Below are 22,854 nucleotides of genomic sequence, written 5' to 3' on the forward strand. Positions count from 1 at the left end.
TGAGGCAGGAGAATTGCCTGAACCCAGGAGGTGGAGGTTGCAGTGAGCCGAGATTGCGCCATTGCACTCCAGCCTGGGTAACAAGAGCGAAACTCTGTCTCAAAAAAAAAACAAAAAAACAAAACAAAACAAAACAAAACAAAACAAAAGAATGGTAAGGGAGAATGAGAAGCAAACACTTCCTTTTAACTGTTCTCAGTAATTTAGGCTGGTAATGGTAGTATTCATTCCGAGCCTGCTGTGTGTACAGTATGGAAAAAGTCAATAATTAGTTTTGTATATCCAATCTCATCAACTCCTGACTACTACTTTTTTTGTTGTTGTTGAGACACCGTCTTGCTCTGTCACTCGGGCTAGAGTGCAGTGGCACAATCTCAGCGCATTGCAGCCTTAAGCAATTCTCCCACCTCAGCCTCCTGAGTAGCTGAGACCACAGGCACTTACCACCATGCCCAGCTAATTTTTGATTTTTTGCAGAGACGAGGTCTCGCCATATTGCCTGCTGGTCTGAAACTCCTAATCTGCCTGCCTCAGTCTCCCAAAGTGCTGGGATTACAGCCATGAGCCACTGTGCCCAGCCTTTTCTGACTTCTGAAGAACCAAGGTTCTCAGGGAGGAAGAACGGACATTTAGATAATAAGTAGAAGTTAAGTAAAAGTCTTGAAGTCCTGCATTTGAATTGGAAGATTCAGTATAAACTATAATGTCATTCATTGGTGGGGACAGCATGTTATGTATATATAGTGTATGCCTGTGTACATAGGTACATGTGTGCACAGTACATACATGTGCCTGTGCTTATGCACCTTTCCTCCCTAGTGCTGTCTGCAGGAAAAGCCTACAGTGACTCGGTACAGAAGAAAGGACATACAGATACGTGACAGTAGGTTTTTAAAGGCCTTGTAGTCCTCAGTTTGAATTAGAAACATCAACAGAAATTCATGACAATCCTATATTTAAAAACAAAACCTTAGATGTATGCGCGTGTTTACGTGTGAAAAAACAGAGCTCCAGGTGTGGATATACTTCCCGCTCCACGCCAGTTCTTTTACAGAACACTAGGAATGGTGAACAGTGCTGTGGTAATAAGACCTGTCCATGCTCAGACCAGTCCTGAAATGTTTCCCATTAAAGAAACCAAGAAATTGGCTGGGCACGGTGGCTCATGCCTGTAATCCCCAGCATTTTGGGAGGCCGAGGGAGACAGATCACCTGAGGTCAAAGGTTCAGCCTGGCCAACATGGTGAAACCCCATCTCTACTAAAAATACGAAACTCATTTGGGTGCGGTGGGGCGCGCCTATACTCCCAGCTACTCAGAAGGCTGAGAGAGGAGAATCACTTGAGCTCAGAAGGCAGAGGTTGCAGTGAGCCCAGATTGCACTACTGCACTCCAGCCTGGGCAACAGAGCGAGACTACATCGCAAAAAAGAGAGGAAACCAAGAACTGAAAGTGGTTGTTCCAGCTCTGACAGGGCCAGGCAATCTCCAAGGTGCGCCTGGACCATCACGCCACACCAGGCAGGACGCCACCAGAGACACAGGCCATGGAAAAGGGGAGAGACAACCTGAAGAAGCACTCAACAGCAAACAATCTGGGCTCTAGGAAACGGACATTTGGTGAGCAACTACGTGCCAGTTATGGTGTTAGAGTACTGACAGCTAAAGCATTATCCTCGCAGCCCGTCTGAGCACAGGCACTAGAAGTGCAAGCTCAGACAGGAGACATCCCTGAGGGCACTGAACTGGCACAAACACCATGTTGTCTTCTTACCTGAATCGCTGCCTGGTTTTTGTAACCTCTGCCATAGTACCTTCCACCTCTTCCAAATGTTCTAATCACTGGGGTGGAAATAACTCCTCTTGGACGCCTAAATGAATAAAAAAGGACAACAATAAACACTTAAATCTGTTACAGACATTTAAAATAATATCAAATGATATTAAAGCCATCCAGTCTTACACTTTATGAAGCACTGAATTAACCCATTTATGCAGGGGGTTGCAATTTTTTGAATTTTATCAGACCTTGGCAATGACCTTGAGCAGGACATAAATAACTCCCACATGCTTAGTGTTCCAATAATGGAACACTAGGGATAAACAGGTTAAGTATGATCATGGGAAGATTTATTCCAAGGAATCAATCTTATTTTTTTGGTTCATATCCATTGTATTTGCAGTCAAATGCTCTACCCCTGAGCTACACCCCCCCATATCCAATGCATTTGATTTGAAAACTAGTACTTTAATAATACTACTTTTAAAAAATTGTTAAGGTACCTGGATAATTGAAAATTGTATGGTTATTTAATAATGGCTACTTAAATAATTATATAATACTATAAATGGGATTGCAAGCATTATAAATGATATTAAAGGCTGGGCACAGGGGCTTACACCTGTAATTCCAGCACTTTGAGAGACCCCGGCAGGTTGAGCTCAGGAGTTCAAGACCAGCCTGAGCAACAAGGCGAAACCATGTCTCTACCAAAAATACGAAAATTAGCCAGGCATGCTGGCGCATGCCTGTGATGCCAGCTACTCGGGAGGCTGAAGTGGGAGGATTGCTGGAGCCCAGAAAGTTGAGGCTACACTGAACTGTGATTGTGCCACTGAACTCCAGCTTGGGTGACAGAGTGAGACCCTGTCTCAAAATAAATACATAAATTAAAACTAAATAATTAAATAAATACAAATGATATTAAAGAAGAATGTATCTAATGATATAAAAATTTTCCTACTGAACTCCCAAGTCAAAAAAGCAAGTTAGAAGCTGTATTCTTTATTTATACTAAAGACATTCTCGTGGCTCAGAACTTACCCTCTAGCTGGTCCTCCGACAGAAACCACCTGCAGGGGGAAAGGCCCCCGGCCCCCACGGCCCCGCCTGCTCCCAGCCCAGTGGCCAACCACAGTGCCAGCTATTTCTAGTTTGCCTCCCTGAGAAGGTATAGGTTGGACTCCTGCACAAAAAATATGCGAAAAGACAAGATCTTTACAATCACAGAATTAAGAATAGCAAAAAGGCACAGCAAGAAACATCTTTTCAATTTTGGTTTACATTTACCATGAAGCTACTTTCTCCTACTTTGTAAAATTTTGTATTATGTAGTGTATCTATGTGCACACTGTTTGACTTTATTGTGAAGAACCCATGACAACTGAATTAGGTTACAACTGCAAATGTGCAAGCCTTTTTAGATAGAAAAAGATTCAATAAAGTGTTGTCATCGGTACATATGGCATGCCTTCTATATTACCAAGATGGAAATCTGCAAACTCAGAATGTTTTCTCTTTAGGCAAATACTTCCAGGTTTACTACCTTAACCAAACATCATAGAATCGATAAATCTAGCCTGTATTTCTTATTCTATTTTTAAATTAGAATTTCCTTAAGCAGAGTCACAAATAGAATTTACTAATTTCTTTTAATTGCTGCAAATTATAAGTTTTCTGACCTAAGAAAATTCTCAAATTGCTAACTGGCCGCAAAACTTCTGATTAAAAACAAAAAAATAAACAAAACCAGAGCCCCAAGCATCTTGCTTTCTAACAGTGGGAATGGACCATAATAAACTGTCCTCTTGGTGTTAGTTGAGGCAATTCAGCATTGTCCAACAGAAACCTACAACAAGCTTTGTATTTTCTTGTAGCTACATGAAAAATGTACAAAGAAACAGAGGAAAGACGTTTTAATAATATATTTATTTAACCCCATGTATCCAAAATAATACTATTGTAACAAGTAGTCAAGAAAAAAAAAAATTTTTTTTTTTTTTTTTTTGAGACAAGGTCTTGCTCTGTCACCCAGGCTGGAGTGCAGTGTCATGATCACGGCTCACTGCAGCCTTGACCTCCCAGCTCAAGCGATCCTCCCACCTCAGCCTCCTGAGTAGCTGGGACTACAGGTGTGTACAACTACACCTGGCTAACTTTTAAAATTTTTTTGTAGAGGCAAGGGTCTCATTATGTTGCCTAGGCTGGTCTTGAACTTCTGCCTCAAGCAATTCTCTCTCCTTGACCTCCCAAAGTGCTGGGATTATAAGCATGAGCCACTGTGCCTGGCTCAAGATAAAAAATGGATGAGCTATTTTAGTCTGCTTCCTATTTTAAGTTTTAAAATCTGATATTTTACACATTTTAGCCAGAGTTGAAGTGCTCAACAGAGCATGTGGCCAGCAGCTACTACACTGGGCAATGCAAATCTGAGTTCCAGACACAATTTTAAGAAAGTTTGGAAGCAGGTTGCTTTTATCATTCCAGTCTAAGAGTTCACTTCTTACCCCACACTATCCATAGTACAGTCTCCCCTCTCCCTCCATCTTTGATCCCAACTACAGGCCAGCTTCAGTTTCAAGGCACTAATAGGAGCTGAAGCAAATCAAGAAACAGAGAGAAAACACAGCTGTGAGCTGCATGAGTAGCAGTCACAGAGCAGAGTAGTACCCTGCAGGAGGCTGGTGGGCGGACGGAGGAGGCAGAGGGGCATGCAGCTGCACCAGGGAAAGCAGAGGCAACCTGAGGTTGCAGACAGAAGGACTGACCCATCGCCAAGTCTGCCAAGAGTCACCTTTCCACACAGTGTCCCTTGCTGGCCTCCCTAACTACCCCATGTAACTGAGTTGGAAAATCATAGATCAAGAGAGAAAGGCTTGCCCATCCTCAATGTGACTCCAAAAATCACATCTGAACACTCAGTCCTGTTATGTGACTTAATGGGCAGATTTAGATCTGCAGTTCCAAAACGTGGGATTAGGACAAAGACACAGGTCACTGGCTTCCAATTACAGCACCACCACAAGACATTGCTTCCTATGCTAAATGTTAAGACCCTTTTCTCCTTTGCAAGCCTAATACAAATGCAAAGAGAAGCACTGGGAATCTACAGTAAACTGCCTTGTTTAGATTCCCAACATTAGATCTTTGTTTAAAAATGTTTCTGTGAAACAAACTGTGACAGACTTTTTATGTCAGGAATTCTGTGACCATTAGAATATTCTATACAAGTATGATAATCTTTACCAAAAGATGGCTGCTTGGGAAAGAAACGCCACTATTAGCCAGCAGCTCATCCTATGAACACGAGGCGATGGTCAGGTGCACAGAAAGGCTCTGTTCTAGGTGGACACTCAGTGGCCTACCCTGAAAGGAGAGACTGGCCACAGCAGAGCCGCTGCCGAGACCTGAGAGCAGAGAGTCTCGGGAGGAGCGGTCAAGGAGGGTCAGAGCAGGGACCCAGAAGAAAGGCCGTTCTGCTGGAGGAGGGACTCATGAGGACAGGAAGGAAGGCGCCAGACGATGGAGCGAAGGAAGTGCTGGCAGGCAGAAGCTCTGGGAAGGGGTGGGTATAATTACCGCCCTGGGACTTGCTAGTCCTGCTGCTGTCACTGCCTGAGAAGGCTCCACAGTGTCCCGATGCTGCCGCCACACGGAAGGCACGGTAGGGGCCTGTTGCTACCGTTTCCCCATAGGGGCCTCCAAAGCCACAGACGCCTGTGGGACCCGGGGTAGAGAGAGAGGGGAGAAGTGTAAGGGACAGGACTCAGGGCCCTGCTGGGTGTTCAGGCAGAGTGGCCCCTGCCTCCTCCAGCTGCCGCGGAGGGCTCTCCTGGCCCCTCTCGTCACCTCGCTGTCCTGCGCCCATGGTCCCTGGGGACCAGCACTGAAAGGCCACCCTCCCTGCAGTGGGTCATGAAACAGGGCACTGACATGGGGCTCAGGATGGACCCTGAGAGATGAGTCTGGAAAGATGGCTGTCTCTGACCTGGGTAGGTTTATTTTCCCTTACACATGATAAAAATATATATATCTTAAAATGTGAGTGGAGTTTTCAGACTGACTGACAGATTTTACGATGCAGCTTTTGCATCAGCGTCAGCAGGTCCCTCTCCCCTAATCTCCAGGATCAAACTTGCTCCTCACGGACTTGAAGAACTGCTGCTGCGGGATCTCCAAGACCAACAATGACAAGGTCAACACAACAGATGGGCTTGCCTATAAGGGCTGCACATTCTTTATAGGCATCTGGCATCTGTTACCCACAGGAACAAGTTCCAATCAACTCACCTGCAAAGCCTCTGCCCCTGCCCTGAGAGGGTGGGACAGGCCCAAAGTGCCGGGGGTATGCAGAGGCAGGGTAGAAGGGCAGGGCAGGAGGTGGCGGGAAAGGGAGCGTGTGGCTCTGCCGGGAGAAGCTGAGCCCCTCGAGGACGCTCTGGCGCATCTTCTCTACCTTGGCAGCCTGCTCAGCCTGGAAGTTAAGGACCAGCATGTGAAAATGCCATCCACAAGGTTTTAATTGAATTTAAATGAGCACTAAAGAAATAAGATCTATCGACTGTACAGTTGGCCCTCTTTATTCATGAATTCTATGTCTGCAAATTTGCCTACTTGCTAACATTTATCTGTAAACACAAAAATCAATACTCATGGTTGTTTTCTGATCATCTGCAGACTTGTGCAGTACATGGCAAAAACTTTAGTTGCCTGATGCACTGACCCCAGCTAAGGTCAAACATGACAACGACTGCCTTCTTGTTTCAGCTCATGCTGAAAACAAAAATCCTTTTCAGAGTTTATTTAGTGCCACGTGTTTCACAATTTTGTCCTTTTTTATTGGTGACTTCACTGTTTAAAATGGTCCCTGGCTCAGTGCAGGGGCTTATGTCTGTAATTCCAGCACTTTGGGAAGCCAAGGTGGGTGCACTGCTTGAGGTCAGGAGTTCAAGACCAGCCTTGACCAACATGACAAAATCCCGTCTCTACTAAAAATACAAAAATTAGCTGGGCGTGGTGGTGGGCACCTGTAATCCCAGCTGCTCAGGAGGCTGAGCCAGGAGAATCGCTTGAACCTGGGAGGTGGAGTTTGCAGTGAGCCGAGACTATCCCACTGCACTCCAGCCTGGGCGACAAGAGTGAAAATCTGTCTCATAATAAAACAAAACAAAACAAAAAAAAACAAATAAAATGGTCCCCAAGTATAGTGCTGAAGTGCTGTCTGGTGTTCCTAAATGCACAGGGAGGCGGTGATGTGCCTTATGGAGAAAATGTATGTTAGAGAAGCTTTGTTCAGGCATGTGTTATGACGCTAGTGGCTGTGAATGCAATAATAATCAATCAACAATCCATATTATATAAGGTGTCTTTAAGCCAAAAAAGTACAGGAAATAAGATTGTATGCTGATTGGTTGACAAAATATGTGACCAAAGCCTTGAAGGAACCCAGCAACTTGTATTTTCCCTAGGAGCAATGGTTCAGTGTTCACTAATCTGGCATTTAAGGTGAATTTTAGAACATTACACCACAAATAACGAGAAACAATGTTATATCAGGAGCTTGGCTCATCGTGGGTACTGAAGTGATTTAGTGTCACTCAGCACTGGGCCTATCCTAAAACAGAATCCTGAAACACAGGATGATAAATATTGTACAAAAGATGACAGATTTAGCCAATGAGCTTTATTTTATTGCAGTTAAAGGCAGCCACCCAGCCCTTGAGCATACCTGACCATCACAGAGGTCGATGAGTGGGGTCTTTTCCCGGCTGGCTTTGAGGAGTTTGGATTGGAAGAGTTTCCCATCAAAATACATCCAAGGACAACAGTGTTCCCAGGGGATTGGCTGTCCGCAAGCATCATTTGCAAACAAAGCCATGTCTACTCCACTCATGAAGAGAGCTGACAGCTGAATTCCTCGGGGATCTAGGTTCTCAATCTTTAAATTGAAAAGAGTAATTTCTATGGAATAAGAGTACTACAGAATTGAATTCTTAAAATATCTTACTAAACCTCTCCAACGTTAACAAAATATTCCTCAACAAAACAGCACCACTAAGAAGTCCTATCATTACCTCGTACTGACCTAACACTGGCCTCATTTGAACAGAAATACTTATGTGCTTTAACACATTTGAATTTAAGAGAATATTTTATAAGCATACTCAAGTATTTCAGTTTGGGCTTATAAAGCGTTCCATAGTATAGAGTAAGACTGTACTTAAGGCTGACATGTGACAAAATGAGCAGTGATGTGTGGTCAACTTAGTCCAGAGCTCCACAATTTATTCATGAAATAAGACTTCACATTTCAGATCTGCACACAGGTAATGCATGATCAGAAAGAGTGTCAAAAATGAACACTCTATTAAGATTCTGCATTTTCAAATAGTTACATTAAAAAATTACTTGGTATAATCACATTCTAAAACAAATTTGTACTTTATGTTTACATTATTTTATATGTCAATGTTTTTAATTGCAACTTGTTAATAAGACTGTCAAAATGTCTTCCAGAGAAATGGATAGCTTATAAATGAAAGAAGACAACGAACTATACCTACTACTAGAATTTGCACAGACTTTAACTTCCCTCAGTGTTGACTGCTGGCTGCCTGCCTTCTGTATGTAGAGCCCATGGTTCAAGTGCCTGATAAGCAGAGGAAGAAACACTAACGTGAGTACAGTCAACTCTTGATCATCTGCATGTGAAAGACCTAGTTTGTGGATTATCCAGGGTACAATTTTAGCTCTCCTCTGGCTTTTGTCTTCCTACTTTGGTGGCTGTTCAAGAATGCAATGTTTACAGGAGATCAATCTAGGCAAAGCCTATTTGTGGCAGGTAAAAGGGATTTTCATTAAAGGGAAAAAGGTCATTCTGGTGCCAAATGCTAATAAACTTACGATCATCTGCTGTTTTTGCTGTTTGTGATAACGTTCCCTATTATCTGCTAACACTGCTTCCCAACCTTTTTTTAAAATTTTAACAATGCAGTTAACCTTCCAAAACCTGGAGAAGTCTGTTCACCCATTTATACAAGGTGTTTACGCCTCTGGATCCTACTGAACATCACCAGCTCCTCCTTTTCCCATGTAGTTGTTGGGAAGTGAACTAAAAAAACGTTCCCTTGGAGGCAGGTATGGCTAGGGTGATAGGATTCGATGCATTTTTATATTTATATGCCAAGTGGAGGAAGAGAGGTCAAACTAGAATAAAATGGAGAAAATGTATGTACTTGATTCATTTAGACCCCAGCCACCCCCACCTCTGAGCTGTAGAAAGGGAGAATTCTCAAGGCAGAAAAAGGGAGCTGACCCTACTGGAAAGTGCCCAAGCAGGGTTGTGGCCCATGAATGACCAGGACACCCATCTCCTGGCCCCTTGCTCTGTGGAAATGACCACAAATCCCTTCCAGTCAGGTGGGACTCCACTGCTTCTAACCCAGGGGCCTCCGTGCCCCACTCTCTGCCCTACGCCAGAGAACAGAGAACCCAGGTCAAGGATTAGGGAGAGAAAATGCTGCTCTAAAGTTGTTTGCATGGCTATCCAAATGTCAAACACAAAATGCCACCAACACCCTCTGTGTAAGCACATGCAGCACCAACCTAACGGTGTTTCTTTTTGAAACAGAATCGTGCTCTGTCATCCACACTGGAGTACAATGGCAAAATCTTGGCTCACTGCAACTTCCACCTCCCAGGTTCAAGCCATTCTCCTGCCTCAGCCTTCCAAGTAGCTGGGATTATAAACGTGCACCACCACATCTGGCTAATCTTTGTACTTTTAGTACAGTCATGTTTTCACTATGTTGGCCACGCTGGTCTTGAACTCGTGGCCTCATGTGATCCACCTGCCTTGGCCTCCCAAAGTGCTGGGATTACAGGCATTAGCCAACACATCCATGCCCCTGCAGTTGTTTCTTAGGAACAGGCTGGTGATCACATCCAGATTCAAACCTTTACAATCAATGTAACTCAACTAATGTAACTCAAAACCACTCACCAGGAAAATGGCTATCTGCACACCAAACTTAAGAAACAGTAGCAGATGTATACGGCACAGAAGCACCCTAGTTAGAACTATTAACCTCCAAATTTGCTGACAGGAAGAATGCAGCAAGGCTACAGTGTGCGTGCGCGTGTGTGTATATGCCTATGTGTGTGTGCACGCATGTGTATCAAATGGTCTTAACATTAAAGGATTACATTTTTAAGAATTTTTTGCTGATTTTATTCTCTTTGTAGCAATTGTGAATGGGAGTTCACTTATGATTTGGCTCTCTGTTTCTCTGTTACTGGTGTATAGGAATGCTTGTGATTTCTGCACATGAAGAATTTTTTAAATGATGTTTATAGCTAAGATAATTAGAGGTTTTAGTAATGACAACTAGCATTAATCTAAAAGAGAAAAGTTCTTTGAATAAGAGCTTGCATAAACAATCTGAATAAAATCCTGATTGTGGTGTAAATCTGCTTCCTTTGAAAAATTTTTAAACTTACATTGCATGGTGCTTTTCTTTCCCTTATGTTAATTATATAAATAATAATATCTAATATTTATGGAGTACTTAAGAAATATGTATCAAACACTGCTTTTTTCATTGTCATTGTCATCTCTAAACAACACAGAACGCAGGCACCTCTAAATAGTATTCCCTTGTACAGACGGGTCACAGTGGGCTCAGGATCACAGAGCTGGTAATTGGGAGAACCCAAATCTGAACCCTTGATTATAAAAATGGCTGCAATACTCACATTCTAATCTCATTCTTTTACATCAATTGAGATAAAATATTCAACATCATCCAAAGTTCATCAACTAGAGAAATACAAAAAGTTCTGACTTTATAAGAAATACAAATACGGAAGTTAATCTCTCTGACCAATTAGCTCAAGAATCAAATTTGAGCGACGTTACTTTGTCCAACATCTAATTACTGGGCAACAGACTCTTACTTCAATTTGTCATATTTCCTATATGCAAAATAACTCTTACACATATCACAGACATGTTGCAGGCCCCTAATACTGTCTTTAAAGCTCTTCACTTTCCTTCCATATTTTATATTCTGCACTTGGCATGTGAAACAGTTAAAAGAACTTAAGGCAGTTATAGGGATGTCAAGGCAAGGGAGAAAGAAACTGTACAAATATTATAATGGTACAAAGTTCTTTCTCCTCATTATTTACCCACCCTCCTCGAAACACAGGGTCACTGCTAATTTTACCTTAATTATATTCATGCTGGTAACCTAGGAGAAGGGCTTAAAAAATATAACAGGAAAAATGAGGGTCATCAATCACTGTCACAGGTATTCAAGGAGCCACATGGAACACTCTCAATTATTCATGGACATGGCAGACGAAGAAAGCATGGATGAGATGAAATTCTTAAAAATTCATTGTAACTAACAGTTTCAATGTCTTTTCCTACCAAACCTCCCATTAGAAAAAGTTAACAAGAGTCCTAACTGTCAGCACTGGGTTTTTCCTCCCTCTTTTCCTCCTCTGATGGCCAACCACAGAGTGGACGATAAATGGGAGAAGAGAAACAGGGTCTGGGCAATCCACAAACTGGGTAGCAGGCCCAGACACACCAGTTAACAGTCAAGAGTTGACTATATCACACACCATGAAATAGTGTATTACAACAAAGCATTGTTGTTGCTTTGGATATTGCACAAAATTTTAGTGGTTAAATGAAAAGGCAATTTTAGAATTTAATTTTCTATCACTGAATTTTGGAACCCTCAGCTCTGCATAGGAATTTTTGTAGCATTTAAATAATGATCATTCCTATTAATTCTCAATCTGATGATAGCTGAGAGGATCTTAAATCTTAAAAAACAAAAAAGCAAACAACTGCCTTTCCCCTCAACAAATGCTATTCTTCCTTACGGGTCTTTCAGAATTTATACTAATCATGAAAATGAAGCACTTACAGGTATAGGCTGTTCTTATTAAAGGGAACTGTCGACCTCCAGACAAGCAAGACCCAGAGGATCGATGAGTCAGACTGAAGTTTACTATACATACCTATGTCTTTCTGAGCACATCTCTACAAATGTCTGGCTTTAGATGAAGAACCAGGAGAAAACCATGAAAGCACTAAGATCTCAAAAGAACCAAAATGAAAGCTTAGAGTGTGATTGTCAAAAGTTATATCCTATGTGTTGATCCAAAAATGAAAAGGATATGAAATATAAGATGAACTTTGAGTAAAAGTAACTTGATGGTGAATAAGGCTTAGTGGGCATACCTGATACCTGGCGGTCTGATTTTCAGAACTGGGATGTCAATACTGATGTAATAATCTATATAAGAGAAACAGGAGTAGAGGTAGAGGGATGGCACCACACTCTAGCAAAAGTATCTCCAACCCCCTGAAGCACAGTCTGTGACGAAGACGGTGGTGATGAGACAAACCAGGTGAGGATACGGGGAAGGACCTGACTTAGCACCAGCCACACTGCCTGACGGGGACACCTGACCAAACATTGAAAACAGAAACGTAAATTCAAAAACATTAAAAATAATAATTTCTGTCTAACAAACAGAAAAGCTTGATCTACAAAGCAAAGAATATAATTTGAAGTGAATTCTCCTAAGTTTTGGTTTTTTTACTTAGCTTATTTCTAAGTCATAAGAAGTCTCAGGTGAGTTCCACACAGTTGAGGAGGGTCACTTAACACCAAATTACTCAATTTAACATGATAATTTAGGGAAAACTAGAAATTTATTAAGCAACAACTATTGAATACTGAAAATCTATAAAGTGAGCCTAAAATTCCCCTGCTGGAAAGAATGCCTTCATAAAGAATGCCAAAAAGATCTAAGGTGAAGGCAATTTTGTGGAAAGAGATTAACTGATTACAAATCAAACTCTGTAAAACAAAACAAAACAAAAGAACTGATGGCAAAGAAAAAAACAAAATCCTATACATTGAAAAGAAAAGGTTGATCTACTAATTTAACCAGCTTTGAAAAGTCTTGAACTTTCTAAAATTTAATATGGAAATTAGAAAGCAATTACAACCATGTGAACCAGGTAACTAATGAAAGTATATTGAAAAAGATATTCACACTGAAAAATTAGGTGACAACTTGAAGAAAAATCAATACTGTTAAAACAAAGAACAAAAGGAATTACTAGAAGGCAAAATTAAAAGGAATATGATGTTAAATGCTGACTTAAAGGGGCACAGAAATGATGATGTAACATCGTTCTTCAAGTGGTTTTTTATAAGGGATTTTATAATACTAGAGGGGCAAAGAATATTTTTTAGAGAAAACTAATGTTGTAATTAGGAACAATGAAATGAAATAAGAAAAAGAATCCTCGCTAGATGTTAGAACATTCTTAAGATCAAGCCCTCTCAGGGTTTGGAATCCCCTCCTAATATATAAAAAGCAAGTTTATTTTATGATGTGATAAATAAGAATAAACACCCAATGGTAAACAAGGGGAAATCATTCTCTGACTACAGTGGGACTAATCATTTCCAAACTGGGGATAGTAAATCCATAACTAGAAAGGAATATTCAGTATTCCTTTTGCCATGAAGGCAATCGTTCAAGTTCTTATCATATTAGTATTATTAGTTTAGTGCACTAAAGCAATTAAAGATTTAGCAATTCTGCCTGTTGAAAGTTAGCTGTATTACACCAAAATCCAAAGCGAGATTGTCCAAGACAATGCAATGAAGCTGATAAATTACCTTGAGTTCCTGGAGCTGATCAGGCTCGTAGAGTTTGGGGGACAGCGCCTGAGCCAGGAAGGCATCCAGCTCCTGACGCCGGAGGATGCGTGCTCCTGGCCACTGCACCATGTACCTGGTGAGGGGCAGAAACGAAAGGCTGGTGATTACTGAGTGGTCAGCTGTCATAGCGACAAGCCCAGTGGGAGGTTCTAGGTAAATTCCAGATGAGGTGAGCTAAGAAGACCCACGTGATTTCTTATTCAGCTTTTCTATTTTCACTTGATGATGCCATTATGAATGAAAACATAATCACCCAAGATGATCAGGATGTTTTACTTAAGAATAATTTAAATTGTGCATACTGAAAACTAGCTGGTCAGTGATTTTTGACACAACTTCACTCCTGTGAAGTATTTAAACCCTGAAAATACATTCTAAGTTCCAATTTTCAGGATTCATTCATTTTTTGTTCAAGCCAGGATACCCAGGAGGCAGACCCTAGGTACAAATAAGAAGAGAAATCCCGAGATGAAAAGCAAAGACCATTGCCTAGCCACTCTGCAGCTGCAGGTCCATGGAGGAGGTAAACAACCAAAGATGGGGTCAGTACCACAGGGTGAGGGGGAGTCAGACTCAAGAAAAGCAATGCATAGGACCATCACTAGAGTCACAGTAAAATGTGTGCACCCTGAAGTGGCTGCTGAAGGACAATCAATCTCCAAATCTTCAACTTCAACTAGAACAGGTCTGCCTGAGAGTCTCCTTTCCTTCTCGGTAACGGCACTGCCTGAATCACAAACACCCTAGAGCACTGTGTAAGCACAACCCCAAGGAGTGCCTGGGCATGAGAAAGTGAAGGCTAATTATAACGACTTAATCATAAACCTTTCTGAAGTCTAACGGTTCCCAGTTCTTTGCATTCAATAAACTTGAAGGATGATCTAATCAAGTTGCCAGCTGATCACTAAAAATAACTTCTGATGACAGATTACTATGTGATTTCTGGCAAATAAAAGGAGTTCAGAGAAGTGTGACATGCTTAACAAAGTTCTTTCCATTCCCATCTACAGAGTAAGTTTGCTCAGTGCTTAAAATCTGAGTTTTAAATCTGAGTTTTAACAAAACCCAAGGTCAGAGTTGGTGCTGAGCACTAAATTATTCTTGTATGAATTAACATTCATCCATGGGAACACAAACTAAGTAGGAGAGGTTCTAGACAGCTCACTGAGATATATTTTCACTTGAAGCCCAAAGTGGAAAGTTTACGTGCTTGCTAGGTGCCAAGGCATTGGTCTATGCACTTTACACACTGTAACTCATCTACTGTCATAGAAACTCTGAGGCAGGAATAATAATTATCCCATTTTAGAGAAGGGGAAACTGAGGCACAGAGTGCTTATATACGTCATGGTCAAATTAATGTGGCAAAAGTAGGATGTAAATGCAATCTCAAGGTAAACAAACAGCGAATGTTACATTTGTATGGTATTTACATTTGATAGATATATTAAAAAAATGTGAAAGTTTTATTTAATTAAACCATCAGTATTTGCAATGAAAAAAATCACATTCTTTGCAAAAGGTTTATGACTGGCACATCACTAGTAAAAGCAAAAACTAAACTGCCTTAAGGAGCAATGAGAAGACCATCATATCCCTTCTGTGGGGCTCCACCCCAAAGACATCACCTGACTCTATTCACGAAGAAACATCTGTCCAATAGAAATTGATAATAGTCCACAAAGGAATTTAAAAAAGCTATAAGCTGGCTGCCTGTGTTTGTAAAAAGAAGATAACTGGAGCATGGCCATGCCCATTGATTTCTGTCTTGCTGACGGCCATCTCAACAGTGCTGAAGAAATGGCACAGGTGTTTCTGGTATCACTGCTGAGAAAGGGCTGGCATTCGCTGCCAGGCCCCAGGCACCAGGCACCAAGATGAGCAAACAAAAGAGCAGGACGGGAGGCAATGCCACAAGGACCAGCTGCATGGCTTCTTCGCTGTCCTTGCATCTCAGTGCTCACACAGAGCAGGCCACAAGGCACCAGCCACTGGAGGAGCAGAGAAATACAGCAGATGGGACGGCATCATGCGTCTGACCATAAGCTTAAACACAAAGCTGAAATGATGTGGCCCTTGCCTCCTATGGTGCAATAGCAGCTCATCCTGCCGTGGCCATGGGGCCCCAGAGTGTGTCCTCACACAGGGTCCCAGCATGCACCTTAGGTCAAGTAGATGGTGGCCAGTCAGGTGTTCTGCTAGATTGAAGGCCATGTGTCACACTAAACTTGGAAGAGAAAAAATACATAAAAATAATCAAATTCATTATTGCTGACTTGATCTCAGAGAACCCAAAGTCTTAAGCTTTCTATGAATATAATATTGTTATTGATAAAAACATGTCCTTAATTGAATTTGCCGTCAGAAAAAACCAGAAGCCTCTAAAAGCAAAAATAAAGAAGGAGTCAGCTGGGCATGGTGGCTCATGCCTGTAATCCCAGCATTTTGGGAGGCTGAAGCGGGTGCATCACCTGAGGTCAGGAGTTCAAGACCAGACTGACCAACACAGTGAAACACCATTTCTAATAACAAAAAAAAAAAATTAGCTGGGTGTGGTTGCGCATGCCTGTAATCCCAGCTACTCAGGAGGCTGAGGCAGGAGAATCACTTGGACCCAGGAAGCAGAGGTTGCAGTGAGCTGAGATGGTGCCACTGCGCTCCAGCCTGGGCAAAAAGAGCAAAAAAACTCCACTAAAAAATAAAAAATAAATAAATAAATAAAAAATGGAGGAGTATTTCCCATGAGCCAGTCTTCAATGGAAATCATGTTCAGCTGACACACTGTGCTCTAAGTCAATCTCCGTTTAATTGAGTCTTCCTAAATAAGTTATTGGCCTTAACATTTGTTATAAATTTACGAAACATCAGGAAATAAAAACATGAATAAGCTGTATCCCTCCCTTCCTAAAGTCAGGTAGTTGAGACCCAGTGGGAGGGACAGTCAGTTATGCCTGCACAGGCAGTGCCAGCCCAGAGGGTGAGGCAGGCCCCCAAAAGAAGCAGGGGCAATGGGGACTGTGCAACACAGGGATCCTGACCAAATAAGGGGGCGTAAGGGCTTCCTAGCCAAGCCTCTCACTGCCAGAGCCAGAAGCTATGAGTGCAGCAGGATGCTAGACCATGCCCTACGAACGTGGGGAGGGATGCTGGACTGTGCCAGCTTGGAGGGACCAGGGTGAAACCACTGTTTTCAATGAGAAATAAGAACACGCAGCAGCAGTGTTGGGGTGGAACTGCCCATGCTGCACTAGGAGGGCCAGGGCAGCAAAGTTCCCACAGCAAGGAACCTCCAACTCTAAGAGCCTGGCTTCTAAATGCCATCCCCCACTTGGAGGAACGAGGGCTGCCTGGAGAAATGGAGATACCAGGGGTGAGGCAGGGAGACACAGGGGCAAGCAGAACATCTGTGGAGAAGTAAAGAGGTGCTCAGAGAAGACAACAAAGGCCAGCTGGCAAGGTAACAAGGGGAACATCAAAACAGACGATGGTGCAGTGAGCTGAGGGCCCCCAGAAAAACAGAAGGCTCTCAGTCCATGCTGCTACAAACGTGCTAGCTGTCTGAGAAGTGAAACCTTTATGAGGCCTCCAAGCACTTCCACATGACAGTCACAAAAGATGAGAGTAGCTCCACACAGAGGAGCCTCAGACACCCTGCACCAAATCCTCAGAGCCAGCGTCTGCCTAATGTGCAGGAGATGTGCACCTCCAGGCAGGGCATCACTCCTGAAAGCAAAGAGAGGTCCTGGAACAGGAACAGGTTCCTTGTCATGAAGGACACTATTGGGACAACAAGCCTAACCACTCTGAAGGGTGGGATGGACTACAGCATCACTATGGATTGATTTTGATGGCTCTATGGTGGTTATAAAGTAAAATGCCCTCATTTGTTAGAAAAGCAGTCAAGTTAAAAAAAAAAAAAAAAAAGGTTTCTGTATTGTACTTGCAGCTTTTCTCTATGTTTGAAGTTCTTTTAAAACCAAATCAAACCAATCAACTATAAAACCTAATGAACATCTAGTATGCATCCTAACTCAACTAAACTCCAAAACATCAACAGTATCTACCCATACACCACAGCTGTGGGCTGTGAGGGCACAGACGCAGAGAAATCCCAGCAGCAGAACCACACCAGCACCCAGACCTGGGTTTCCAGATACCTTCTTCATGACAAGGAACCAGGGCTGCTCTTTGGAGAGATGGCTGACGCTGGAGCAGGGAAACAAAAAGCATGCCTGAAGCATCTCACAGCACCAAAAAGCAAGGAAGCTCTCCCCAAAAAAGAGGACGGTGTGTGTCACAAAGGCCAACCTAAGACAGCTCCCAAGGCCAGAGCCGGGACAATGTGAGCAAGGGTAAGGCAGAGCTGGATATAACCCCAAGTGAATTGATTATGACCCTGTAAAAGAGGACAGGAGTCCGTACTGATATAAATACAGTCATGTGCCACACTAATGTGTTGGTCAACAATGGACCACACACATAATGGTGGTCCCATAAGATTATAATACCATATTTTGACTGTACTTTTTCATGTTTAGATATACAAATACTCGCCATCATGTTTGTGTAAAAACACTACAAACATACTGTATCATAGCTATTAAAATCTAGATTGCATTTACATAGCCTACATTTCTATCACATATATAAATGTGGGATAACGATAAATTTCAACAGACAACATGATTGATCCGGAATAAACTTTACATCCTCTCTAGAACTCATCTGACACTGTGGTCACAGCCCCTACAACTGGCTGGGACCCAGGTCCCAGTTCCCATTCGTGGCACCCACCGTAGGACGCAGCAGAGCACCATGAGGTGAGTGGGCACGTTGGCAGGGTTGAGCATGGCCGGGGTGTCCGACCTCATGCAGGCCAGGAAGGCCCTCATCCTGCGGTTCTTGTCCTCCACCGCCTTGCCCAACCATAGCCTCTTCAGGTTGGGACAGGTCCACTCCCTGAAGGCAAGAGCTTCAACCAGTTCCGGGGTCTGAGGAGACTTCCCTTTGTAAGCTGCCCATTCTTTAATGATCACTGGTGAGACTACAGAAACAAAAAACCAGAGAAGACACATTCATGCATCATTCACCTACTTTCAGTCTTAACAAACATAAGCAGCTGTAGTAATTGGTCTGAAGAAATCGCCTCTCAGGTAACGATGCATTCTCTCCCTAGCAAACCACCAACCATCAAGTCCTCGTGGGTATTTTGTTTGCCCTTCTATTCCATGCAATTAACAGCTTGTTCAGATTTTAGGCCACAAATAAGTTTCATCCAATCAAATTATGACTTGATTTCCTCACATAATTAATATGTATAAATCAAGATGTTAGACAAAATCCATTTTAACATTTTATAAAACTAAAATAAACTAAAAACTAAAAACTAAAACTACAAATAGTTTTAGTTATAACAATCGGTGTCATTCACAGAAGTATGTGGTTATCAAATTATTTTAACATGCCAAATCCAATTTGGATACGTAATCTCTTTCTACATAGATAAATACCCTCATAAATTAGATTTGAGAAATAATTTGCATTCAGTAACCACTTTAGTGAACTTCCCACTTTAACAAATTTAACTGTTAAACTCTATTTTTAAGACTGGCCATAAAACACAAGCAGATGCACATATTCCAAGTGTTGAAGTCCCGGATGATGCCAGCACACAGTAATTCTATTCAGCAAGACTTCAGAGTATAAAGTTATCCAACACTTGGTCTCAAAAACGACAAGAAGTTCTAAGTTGACATAACAAAAACAATACCTTTATCCACAGATGTTTTACTGTTAGTCAATTAATTCTTACAAATACATAAACATCCACATTTTCCCAGTTGATTTCCCAATAAATTAAGGAAAAAACAGTGACAAGGAAATAAAGCAAAAACAATCCATACTGCATAGTAGAATGTTAAAATTTCATCAACTGCACTGAGGTAACGACCCAATAGGGAAATCTGAGTGTGCATTTCATAAGTAACAAGTGGTTCACTTTAGTTGAATAAACACCAGAACCACAGCAGGGTCCAGTGTGGCCCCTTGCCCAGTGCTGCTACACCTGAGCAAAGGCACCGTCCCTGGCTAACACATTCCAGTACACAGCCCACTCCAAGGTCAGTGGCTGTTCAGAGACCAGGATGCTATCATAAACTCTAATTTGATCTTCAACACATTCATTCTATCCAAATCACATTAATCTATCTGGGTTTGTCTTCTCTAAAGTAACACCTAAGGCATCCTGAAGAATCCAAAAGCAGGACAGAGTTAAATGTATTACTGGCTAATCTCCAGTTCCACTCTAAGTCTAAATATAATCAGGCAATACAATAATCTCTTAAAATGTCATGAAAAACGCCAGGAGTTAGATACTTGGATACACACTGTCTCAGCAACAGAAAAAAAAAATGCTTAAACACATTTCACTACCTGACAAGTCAGGTAACAGTGTCACATATAGGAACACATTGAGTCAAGATCTCACTGCAAGGGCTCTGTGACAAGCCCTTCCGGAGCCAGCTCCAGATAGTGTCCCCTTACATGAAGCCTGCAGGGCACAGCTGGGGTATAAGTTAAGGCAGTCACTGAACATTTTCCTTTTACAAAAATGTTACTGCTCTCATTAGGCAAATGTCTATCATTACATTTGAATATCTTAGTGTTTAGATGTTAAAGGACTATTTCAAACACTCCAAATGCTTAAAGTCCATCAAGTCAAAACACAGACATACATGTATATATAAATACATGCTTATTTGTTTTTATTCAATACTTTTAAGTGTAGGTATAAAACCAATAAAGTCTCCATCATGAAGCAGACCCTGTCGTTGGACGCACAATCTAAGGCACCGCCCCCACCCCCATCCTGTGGATCTCCAGCACAGCTCAGCTTCCGGAAGCTTTCCCAGAAGTAGTGTCGGAACATACAGGATCATCTCCACAACCACCACTACCATGCACAGGCCTTCCTGTGAGCCAACCCTGCCTTCCCTCCTGTGATCCAACAACAAGGCTGCTTGGCCGCAAGAGAAAACAGACAAGGCGGGGGCTTCCAGAATGAGCTGTTTGCCAATATGCTATGTTGCTATCAGATTACTCCACATACACACACCTCACAAACACAGAGGACACACATTTCATACCACGCACACATCACATACTTCACACAACATACCCCCCCAACAAACCCCACCTCACACATCCCACCACCACACACACACCACAATACACACACTGAAACATACCACACACACAGAGCATGGGTTTAGGTTGTGCCTGTCCGGAGTCCCCTAGGGGTCTTCAAGAGAGCCATAATTAATAAACGCATCTTTATCATTTTTTTCTTTCCCTTTCATCGACTCTGTTCTCACCTCTCTTTAATCATTTTAGCAATCATTTATGTTTCATTTTCATTCTAGGAAAAAAAAAAACTATTGGTAGAAGATTTTCCTTCTTAATTTCAAAACCTTTAGGCCTCTGCAGAGTTCCTCCCACGAGGCCCTAGGTCACACAGTGAAGTGGAGGTCACAGGCACTAGTCCTAACGCACGGTATCCTCAGAAACATACACTCCAGCTGCAGGTGCCTCCAACAACTCTCCACATTAGAGCTCTGAGGGCCTCCTGTATGTCTGAATGAGCCTGGCCTGGCGCTGTGTCTCAAGACTCTACACAGCCCAGACAGAAACAGGTGAACATACTCCTGAGAGCTGAAACCGGACTCTTGTTGATGGACTCACAGCAATACTCCAGCCAAAGGCTGCCCCGAGTCCTATAAGGGCTCAGAACTGTCTCGGGTAAGCCTGTAGACACAGTAGGGACAGAGAGGGGATAGTGTCCTCTTTCACAGCACTAAGCATGTTGTTGCCCATGTACAAGAGTCATGACAAGAACAGCAAGTCCAATTCAAGAAATACATGTCTTTATCAAAGAAAATAGATGTGACTGACACAAAGGCTTGCCCCAGAAGCAAAGGTGCTCACCTCTAACAGTTAGGATCTTCTGAGTCTTCCACCACAGAAGAGAGGCAGAACCGTAGGCCCATCAGTTAATCAGTATTTATGGAACATCTACTATGTGCCATGTAGAGCTGGGGCAAGGGGGAGGCGGGCAATCTGCATGGGCGTGTGCCTGACAGGGAGGGGTCTCCTTGAGTTCTCAGACCTCAGCCTAGATCCAGGACTAAGATAAGAGGTCACAATTAACTTTGCAATACAGTTCTAATGATTAAATATAAAAAGCACCTAGTGCCTCTCATTATGTAGAGAAAACTGCATGAGATTGATTCACATTTTATACATTACTTAGATTAATTAAAAATTGGTGCTTATGAAAAATTCCAAGGGACATCCAATTTTCAGGTTGACACAGCACCCTCAAAGGTGGAAGGAGTTGAGGAAAGAAAAAAGCTTGGTTCTGCTTTACAAATCACCTGCAAATGGGCAGCTGAAGGATAGCCACTAGAGATGGGAGCACTTGCTGCTCTTCTCTCTGGGCTTCTCGGCCCTCCTGGTATTACTCAACCCACAGGAAATAAGCAAATAAAAGTAGCTAGCTCACAGCAAGGTACTTGAGTCTTTACAGAAACCTGTGGGTATGTGGGCTTGTCCATGGCACTGGGCTCCAGCACATCCTGGGTGGGTACCATCTGGGGTTTAGAAAAAGCATGGTGGTGCAAAATGAACACTGTACCGGTAGTTTTGAAGAGAAACATGTTCCTACTGTGTCTTATTAAAACAGTAAGAGATTCCTGGAGGTCAGCTCATCTAGCTGAAGACCTATGAATAGGTATTGATAGTGTATCACTATCAACAAATATTAATCTCATCTTTTCAACTATCAGAAAAGCTTACTACTTCAGGAAGTAGCCTAGTTCTAAAAGAATGAATATTAAACTGTCTTCTTTACCTTACACTAAACCGAATTTTTACACTGGCAAAAACAACTTTAGGGCAGATATGTTACTGGAGGCTAAACTTATAATGCATTTTCCTTACAGAAAGCACCCCTTCAAAATACAATTTGGGGCCATAAAATACTATCGTACTTAAGCTGTCGTTAAAAACTCAATGTTTTCCATCAGATGTTACTCTTCTTCTTTTAGTAGCACATGTAACATGACAACTAGGCCGGGTGCAATGGCTCACGCCCGTAATCCCAACACTTTGGGAGGCCAAGGTAGGTGGATCACTTGAGGTCAGGAGTTCCAGACCAGCCTGACCAACATGGAGAAACCCCGTCTCTACTAAAAAAATACAAAATTAGCCAGGCATGGTGGTAGGCACCTGTAATCCTAGCTACTCGGGAGCCAAAATC

General features: G+C 42.3%; 1 protein-coding gene across 5 annotated transcripts in view; it reads right to left on the bottom strand.

Annotated features, from left to right (window-relative positions):
* The window catches only part of FAM120A (family with sequence similarity 120A), a 120,235-nt gene that overhangs the window by 7,346 nt on the left and 90,035 nt on the right, over positions 1–22,854 (bottom strand). For 3 of the 5 annotated variants that reach the window (XM_017546886.2, XM_017546889.2, XM_017546887.2), the window contains exons 11-17: positions 18,333–18,582; positions 13,497–13,611; positions 7,508–7,717; positions 6,070–6,253; positions 5,359–5,496; positions 2,824–2,965; positions 1,774–1,870 (exon numbers count right to left, since the gene is read on the bottom strand). In XM_017546886.2, coding sequence (XP_017402375.1) covers positions 1,774–1,870; positions 2,824–2,965; positions 5,359–5,496; positions 6,070–6,253; positions 7,508–7,717; positions 13,497–13,611; positions 18,333–18,582 — 1,136 coding nt within the window. The remainder of the gene's footprint in view (positions 1–1,773; positions 1,871–2,823; positions 2,966–5,358; positions 5,497–6,069; positions 6,254–7,507; positions 7,718–13,496; positions 13,612–18,332; positions 18,583–22,854) is intronic. The other 2 variants (XM_017546888.2, XM_037745139.1) reach the window with 2 other exon arrangements.

The sequence above is a fragment of the Cebus imitator genome, unplaced genomic scaffold (assembly GCF_001604975.1).
Source record: "Cebus imitator isolate Cc_AM_T3 unplaced genomic scaffold, Cebus_imitator-1.0 Scaffold192, whole genome shotgun sequence".
In the NCBI taxonomy this organism is placed as follows: domain Eukaryota; kingdom Metazoa; phylum Chordata; class Mammalia; order Primates; family Cebidae; genus Cebus; species Cebus imitator.